The following is an 8,960-nucleotide window of genomic DNA, read 5'->3' as shown; positions in this document are numbered from 1 at the left end:
TTGATAACGCACCGATGTTTTAGTTGTTGCTAGGTAGTGCTTACACTGGCCAAGGACTTTCTAGTTTCCCATGCTCTACCGACTGAGAAGGCTGCAGGTGCACAAGAAGCTGGGAGGGGGCACAGCCAAACTGGCCAAAGGGACATTCCATACCATGTGACGTCATGCTCAGTACATAAACTGGGTGAAGCTGGCCAGGGGGGCCTCTGCTCGGGGACTGGCTGGGCATCGGTCAGCGGGGGGTGAGCAATTGTACTGTGCATCACTTGCTTTGTGTATTATTATTATCATCATATTATTATTATTATCATTTTATTTCAATTATTAAACTGTTTTTATCTCAACCCACGAGTTTTTCTCACTTGTGCTTTTCCAATTCTCTCCCCCATCCCACCGGGTGGGGGGGAGTGAGCAAGCAGCTGCGTGGTGCTTAGTTGCCGACTGAGGTTAAACCACGACAACAGGCAACTTCATTTTTAGGTTTTCCAGATTCAGAGTCATAAAGAGCTTATTCTTTACTGAAGTCTTTAGAGTAGTTCACCCTCTTGTTTCGTAGTAGTTCACATTTGTTGCTTTAGTCTACAGAAATACTGGGTCTTCCTTTACATTCAACAGGAATTACATATAAAGCTGCTAATACAGAGGCTTAGCAGCATTACACTCAAAAATTCTGATTCTGAAGGTAATCTTTTCTACCTCTAAAACAACAGAACGCTCAATTAAGCATTCTCAATGCTTCTCCATTTTCAAATAGTCACTCAAGCACTTAGTGTCACTCAGACTCCAACAAAAACTAACAAGATTATCACTGCTAAACTCACATAACAGGACTTAAAGTAATAAACATCTCACCAAGCTCCAGCTTTGCTACTATTTCAATCTGCAAACAGCTTGTGACATGCCAAACAAGCCTGTGACAATGCTACAGGCTTAACAGTTCACTGAATTTCAAGAGAATTAGGGAAATCAGTTTATTTTGTGCCTACCTATAAGATAAAATATACAGTGAAAGAACCCCATGTGTTGCTTAACCCTCATGAGAAAAATACCTTAACCAAAAAAACCCCCACCAACAAAACCCCAAAACAAAACACAACAAAAACTCTCAGAGAATGCTCTCAACTTGATTGATCACACATAGCCGCCAGTCTTCCAGTAGGCTAAGGAAAATATTCTGAAAACAGTAAGTCATGCCAGTCCCATGAAACCCAGGAGAAACATTATCACCTACCGCCTATTTGACTTACAGCTGCCACTACCCCAACCCACCCAAAATCCTCAGCTTCTACTCTTCCAGGGCCCATAGTGCAGTCCCAGGGCAGGTTTCTCATATATACCAAAGCTGTTTTCTTTCCAGGGTACAACCCACACAATGAATTTTTCTTAAGTACTTTGAAGCAAAACACAGCAAAAGTTCTATTAAATTCTGATACAGTGAGCCGAAGTTGAAGTTCACAAAAAGTACTGTCATCTTGCTTTGTATGAAGCAAGCATGAACCTATACTGTTCTAGCCTTAAGTTCACCTCATAGTATGAAATAGCCAACTTACAGGTATCACACACTGCAGACTGATAAACTTGGAAGCTTGCTACAGAGAAGAGCAGAGATTTCTGATACATCAAAGGGACAGAAAGCGTTCAGGATACCGATTGTTGTGCCAAAATAATATTTGTGATTTCCAAATGAGACCTTAACTCCCCTCACACTTGATACAAACCTGGTATACGCAGGTATCAATTTAGTTCAAAAATCAAAAACCCACCCACAATTAGCTGGCAGAGTCCCTAATATGGCCACAAATCTATTGAAATTGAGGCCGCTCAGACACCTGTTTCCAGAAGAACTGAAAAGAAAGGAAAACATGTAGAAAGAGGAAGTCATAAAGCAAGGTAGTAAAAGCAGAAAAATAACATATCTTGGGGGTTTATTCCATTCTTACTGCTTTATTTCATGTATGATTATTAGTCTGTTTTCTAGCTTTCACCAACAAATCTAAATTCAACAATTCATATTTCAGTTACATAAAGAATACAGACTCAAGAATTCACCTATCAGTAAACTGACAGGATTTGAAAATGCTATACACTCCAAGGAGGATTAGAAATTAAGGACAGTTTTCAAAACCAAAGTCTTTAAAGTCAGCTTTGTTTAAGCATTCACATACTAGATCAAAAGTAAGAATAATTGCAAACTATGATTCAACCATTTCTTTTAACCTATTTTCGAACTATCACTTCAGCTGAAAACAGCCTTCTTGAAGTCCCTGTTATTATCAATAAGCAAGAAAGGGCAAAGTAGAACAAGAGGACAATGACCAGATTACTACCTTCCACACTCTCAAACCAGCTTCCTGCACATGAATGAAATTAAATCTAACTCCAAACCAACACCCAACAACAAAAATACTGTAAAGGAACCACCTGTATTACCCGGAGTCTTTACAATAAAAGAAAATTTAATAGCAAAGGCTATTTGCTTTTATTCTTTTGTACCCCATTCAACATAAATACTTCAACTTCAAAATTGAACTTAACTTCTAATTTTCGTAAGTAAATTGCTTTGAAAGCAGTTAAAGCAGAGTCTAACACTTGAAATAAGCTTAAATACAAATATACTATGAATATTTTATTAATACCAGCTTCAGCAAAACTTTGATTTCACACATCAAAAACTGAGGTCCCAGGTAGGTTTGAAAAGATCCCTAAATGCGTATTGCCTGCAGTTAAGCTTACATCCATTGTACGTCTCAATCCCATTAAGCTTACCCTCCAGCACTTATGTATCATGTTAGTCATGCTGTCCTATGACCGCTGACACTGGCAGCTTGTATTTGGTCAAGGTGCCAGAAGTGGGATGAATTAAAAGAAAAAAAAAAAAGAACAAACATAGATAATACACCAATTACTCAAGCACTGCTACACTGGCTAAAGAAACATCTTTTTCGTGTCCTCATATATTAACAAGCAAGCACGTGGAACTGCATGGTACTGCATCTGTGCTTTCACTTACACACCTCCTGTATCTTCAGAGATAATTCAAATATAGCATGTACAACCAGAATACTTCTTAAAATACTGCAAATGTTCAATCTTATTGTTGCCAGAATTTATAATATGAAGATCACAATACACAGTGAAAAAAAGCTTTTTTATGAAAAAATTAGAACATGAAAGTCACACAGAAACACATGCGTAATAGTCATAGTATCTTACATCTTTAAAAGATGTAAGCCAACTAAAAGGGAATTCAACACAAATGTCGTTGGGTAGTCTGAGTTCTCATTCAGCAACCCGCTACCCGCTGCAATAGAATGCTGCAGTACTGACATTTTGAAGGAACAATTAAGTACACAATTAATGCAGAGAATTATTTTAATTAAAAACATTAATTATTGTTTTTCTGTTATTAATTATTTTCTGTTTATTAATTAAAAACAGGAATTATTTTAATTAAAAACAAAGCAAACATATCTTGCCTACCTAGCTGCTCGATGATGCTGGAAACTGTCCCAAAGAGCTTCAGTTCAACATCATCAGGCAGAATTATTGATAAGTCTTCAACAGGAGGCAGTTCCTGAAAATATCAAGTCAATGTTCAGAATATAATCTCGTCACACTACGACATTCATCACTTTGTTGCTGCTTAAATTTGACAATCAGAAAAACCTCCTAGCATTCTGAAGATTTAATAAAAAAATCTAGTTTGATTTGCCTCTTTCAGAATAATTCTAAATGAACTTATCTTGGGAGAACGTCACTTTTGAAGACACCTTTTCTATTGAGATGCTACTCTATATACTTCCACTGCATCTAAAGTAGAAGCCAGTTTTATTCAACTGGAGAAAATCAACAACTGATAGACATTCTGTTCATGTTTTTGAACTTTAATGTTAGATAAATTCAGTTCAATGTACAACACAATAATTAGGTAATCAGTAATCAAAAAATCAGACAACCTGTAACCACATTCAATGCATGACAGAAGAAAAATGTGCATAGCAAGAGATAAAACAGTATGAAATACACCAGATATGTATCATCCGATTCGACAAAATGGTGTCTGTCCATTTATGCCATAACCCAGACCGTTATAGAAGATGTAAAAGTCACAACAACCTATACAAAGAAAGTTATTTTTAGCTAGAAGATGTATTTGGTACAAGAGGATAATCCTACAGAACACTTTGGAAAAAAGCACCAAACTTCAGATGTACAAATGAGTACTGCACAAAGAATATTCAAATTAAACTTTTTCCTCAAATGTAAGCATCAAAATCTGCTATCAAAGGCTGATTAACACCGAACTCATCATCTACCTCCAATTTACTCATAAACTAAGACTTCTATGTATATACTATACTGCTGTGAATTCAATACGGGCTATATGGAATACAAGGTACGGGCAACTAGCGTAAGAATTATCTTCAAATTCAACATCTTCTGAATTTGGAGGTAGAGTCCAAATCTTAGCACTGAACTGCACTTTTAAAGGCCATCACCAGAAAGAAAATCCCTCTCCAATAGAAGAATCTTACTCCGTCTTACCAAAACTTCACCTGATAATCTTCACTCTTAACAAAAGTGCTTGGCAAAGGCTTCTAGAGCAACTCAAAGACCAAACAGAGGCCAAGACTTTCCCAGATCATATAATGTAACATTAAAGCCAAGACGTGAATTCAGATAGAAACACCACACCCTTCTACAGGACAGTAAGTTTTCCAACATTAAACCAACTTCACTGCCAAGACTTAACAGAGTCATGGATGCCAGAGCAAGTCAAAGGCCAAAGACCAGAAGGAAGAAAGCTAAGATTTTGATCATAAATCTCAAATTGGTAAACTGTACCATCTGTCATACTACATACGGTATCTGCCAATCCTACACTTCAAAGCAGGAGGTTTTAGAACAGTTCCACTAACACTCCTTAATATGTGCACGTTTTTTCCCTTAAGCACACATTCCAGTTAAATACTTTCTTTAATCTTTTATTTTATCTTTAACGCATGCTTTAGCAAGTTAGCTACTATTGGGGACTTTTGGGTAAAAGACTAATCATGTTTCATTTTTAACAGATACATTTTAATTTTCAAATTGTATTCTCTCAAATCTACATAAGACAATCTACAACATTTTTATATAGACTAATTCTATTACTGTAGAATGACTTAGTAGAAGATACAGTAAATAATGTAGTTGCTAGAACTTCAGTTCTTATTAACTATCACCGGCAAAAAGCTATAGCTTTGCTGAACCAATGAAATTAATCAGGCCAGTACTTAAAAGGAAGACAATGTTTTGTAAACACTTGGACTTGAAGCTAGTAAGCTAATGAGACAAAAGAGCAGATCAAAAAAGCATTTTCAGACTAACGTGAATTTAAATAAATAGTTGAGGTAAAAGCTAAATAAAATCTGGTCAGTACATCTATTTGAGCGAGGATTTTTGTTCAAAAGCCCACTGCTGTAAAAAAAATGTTGTCATAGAAGCACTTATAATGGTTCTACTATTAATCACACTTCAAAACAAAGTACATGTAAGCAGGAATTGCTCTGAAGTTTTACTCCTTCAAAACACGTTATGTGTGTTTCTCAATCTTTGATTAATTTCAGGGATAAAAGAATAACCTAAGAGCTTTTCTTTACTCCAAGTGTCTCTAGAGCAACAGTTTAAGAATCAACAACACCCTCCTGTCTCCTGTTGTTGCTACTACGAAGGCATGTCAATGCCTCAGCCTTTCTACACAGTCATTAGCACTTCATTACAAACTCTTACAGAGCACTGAAGCAAAGGTAAATGTATCCAAATGTATCTGCTCTTCAGAGGTTTTTTCTCCTCTACCTTTCTAATAATTTCTTGTACCCTTCACCGGATTTGTTTCTTATTCCAGAAAGCATTTTTTATGAAGGGGAGAGATCTACAGAACAACAGATAAACATATACTGTTAATGTAAATTGACATTACAGTGTTATATTATCCTTTTATTTGTAATTCATTACAAATGATGCATAGCTAATCATCCATTAGCAGATTATTACTAAAACTCATTCCTTTAAACCTCTTAATTTTGAGATAATGAGGAATAATGGCAGCAATACGTAATGAATATGGTATTTATGAGAACCAAAAACAAATTAATATTTGATTAATTTGTTAGTTGCAACAAATTGATGCAAATTAAGGTTCTGACCTGCAATACATAAAGCAGTGCTATAACAAAAACTGCAGAATAAAACAAATACAAACCACTTCTATGACCACTCTAATAATTTTGCTTAAGTGAGTAGAGGCAATGCAATCTGAACCTCTGGGAGGCTTAATACAACATTCGAAATTTTCACCTCAAGGCTAAACGTATTTCAAATATGTCTGCAAAACATATCAGACCTTCAAGTCTCTCACACAGAGAAAGGACAATGAAAGTCTGCAATATACAAACAACAAAAAATGTACTAAAATAACCAGAATTTTATCCAGAAATTTAATGGTTTTCATTAATTACAACTGTGATTTTATACAAATACGAACCTAAAATGAGCTGTGAACCTCACTTCAGCGTGGTCTTAATAGCTTAAAATGTCTTATTTTTCAGTATATTAACTGTGCTATACCTGAACTAGTGTAAAAACGTAGTGTAAAAACATTCAATCACTAGGTATTGCAATGACTTAAAAATATATTAAGTTAAAATATTTTAAGTTGGGTTACCAGAAAAAGGTTTAAAAGATAACACCTTGTACTTACATCAATAGGCAACTCATCTTTTGTTTTAACACAGTAAGATCTGTTATCCTTCTCATTTGGATGATCGTCTTCATCAGATACTGTTGAAGGAGAACACGAAGAGGACGATGTAGTCGAACTATCTGAATCTGTATCGCTGAATAAAACAAACATGGGAGTTAGAATATAGACTTCTACATTACAGATAAAAAGAGTGGCTAGACTATGCATTACTCAAATACCTTCGGCTACCAGGTACGTTTTTCTTAAATGCATACATTTGTAAACAGAAGAGCAGCAATCTTTTCTGAACCTACAAGCCACTGGACAAGATCATAAAAAAAATCTCAGAAGCGCAGTAGCTTTGGCAGTTCAAAGCAAATGCTAACAACTACAGTGGCTCATTTGGGTTCCCACTGTTTCACTGTTGAATGGTGCATGTGGCATGAGAGCAATCACCTCTTTAAGTTCCCCTAGTCCAGTTTCTCCCACTGGCTACCCCATGCAGAAGTCCAGCACCAGCATAACTCCCTATGTCAGACATACGCGATAGTCACAGTTTGGGACCTACGCTTCATTGGTTTGCAAGTAAAATGAGACATTAGAGTCACAGGATGATCACTTCAGTATAGTACCTGGATAAACACAGCCAAATTAGGACCATAATGTCTATGCACTATCAGCATAATTCCATTTTATGCACCACTTAAGTTCCCAGTATTGAACATCACTTGACGTAACTGAACACAAAAAAAATCTTCAAAGATAATACATTAAACTACCTTCTACAGCTCACAGTCACTCTTCTTGTACAATCCCACCATTAGCATAAAGCTAAATGGAACTCAAGAAAATACTTACTCCAAGCAATGCTTCTTGCTCTATGAAGGTACAAAAAAAAAAAAACCCAACCTAATTTTTGCAGATAAAAGGGATTAGTTTCATAATTCATGGCCTGTCTGAATTCCCCTAATATGTATTCACACAGATAAGTAATTTAATGTGTCTCACTGGCACATGCATAAGAGATGTTTATTGTCTTAGACTCAGTATTTCAAGTAAAGAGCACAGTAAGAAGCCAGTCCTTATTCATGTCAACATGTTCCTTTTAGCAAAAGTCTAAGTTCTTCAAGAGTTGGTGGAAGAAACAAACACGTGGAATAATTGATCCTGGTGACTGAAAAAACACGTTACAAACCTTACACAAAAATACACTGAGACAAGCAAACTTCTGTAAAATTGCATCTGTCCTTTCTTACCCCATCTGGCCATTTAACAAAGCAGCATTTAGAAACAAAGTGATAAATAAAATACAAAAAACGCTCCCTTCTAGATTCTTTGGTATTACATTGTCTCCTTCACAAAGCAAATGGATGGCTTTCAATTATCTGTTGCTGCGTTTTTTTCTTCCAACAAATCCTGATAGAAAGACAGCAAATAAGAGCACCTTTCCAAATAAACCTTTTGAGAAAGCCAAATACGGACTTCTTGGAACAAAATCAACAGAGCAGAAAGACAAAAATCAGTCAGACTACCAGAGACCAATCAGTGGAGGGAGGGAAAAAAAAAAGAAAGAAAAAAGTTTGAGATACACATAGACAGCTAAGTTAAAGCTATCAAAATTTCGTCTTTAATATTCATCTGAACATCAGCGCAACGGATTTTGGAAGCAAAAAAGACTACAGGTGAAGCCCCTGCCACAGGTCAGGAATTCTGCTCTCCATCACTTCATGATGTTCTAGGAGAAGTTTGAACCGAGCAAAGTATTTCCAAAGTCAAGATTTAACAACATTAACTGTTAATGAAGCTCAGTATCTTCTTTTTAAGAGGCAATCCTTAGATTTCATTTCAGCCTCCGCTAGTCAGAAGGAGCACATACCCATCTTGCTGCAATGGCCCAAAAAAGAAAACACAAATCTCACTGAAGCTGACAAAGCGTGCAGGCCTCCAAGACTGAAACAGAGCCCACATCTAACCAAAGTTACCTTTCACCAACTATACTGAACACCAAAGCACAGATGCGTGTATAAGATGGAACCTTTTATAAAAAACATACAGGTTGAGAATGAGTGTTTCCACCGAGATGCCAACATTAGAGCACGAGTTAAGGTCGGTAGACTTTTTACCTTGAATCCTACAATCAGTTTTTTTCAGCAGTAACATGGCAGGTGTCTTGTCACAAGTGATGTAGGAGCACTCTGTGAGGACCATGCCAGACAAGACATTCAAACGGTCGTGG

At 36.4% G+C, this 8,960-nt stretch overlaps 1 protein-coding gene across 1 annotated transcript in view; it reads right to left on the bottom strand.

The window, feature by feature from the left end:
- The window catches only part of NAF1 (nuclear assembly factor 1 ribonucleoprotein), a 23,384-nt gene extending 15,399 nt beyond the window's left edge, over positions 1–7,985 (bottom strand). Inside the window, exons 1-3 of the mRNA XM_009325299.1 lie at positions 7,981–7,985; positions 6,743–6,878; positions 3,481–3,574 (exon numbers count right to left, since the gene is read on the bottom strand). Of these exons, the coding sequence (XP_009323574.1) occupies positions 3,481–3,574; positions 6,743–6,878; positions 7,981–7,985 (235 nt within the window). The remainder of the gene's footprint in view (positions 1–3,480; positions 3,575–6,742; positions 6,879–7,980) is intronic.
- Between the last annotated feature and the right edge of the window lie 975 nt (positions 7,986–8,960).

Source organism: Pygoscelis adeliae, unplaced genomic scaffold (genome assembly GCF_000699105.1).
Source record: "Pygoscelis adeliae isolate BGI_AS28 unplaced genomic scaffold, ASM69910v1 Scaffold170, whole genome shotgun sequence".
Lineage (NCBI taxonomy): Eukaryota > Metazoa > Chordata > Aves > Sphenisciformes > Spheniscidae > Pygoscelis > Pygoscelis adeliae.
This window is presented reverse-complemented; position numbering and strand designations above follow the sequence as displayed.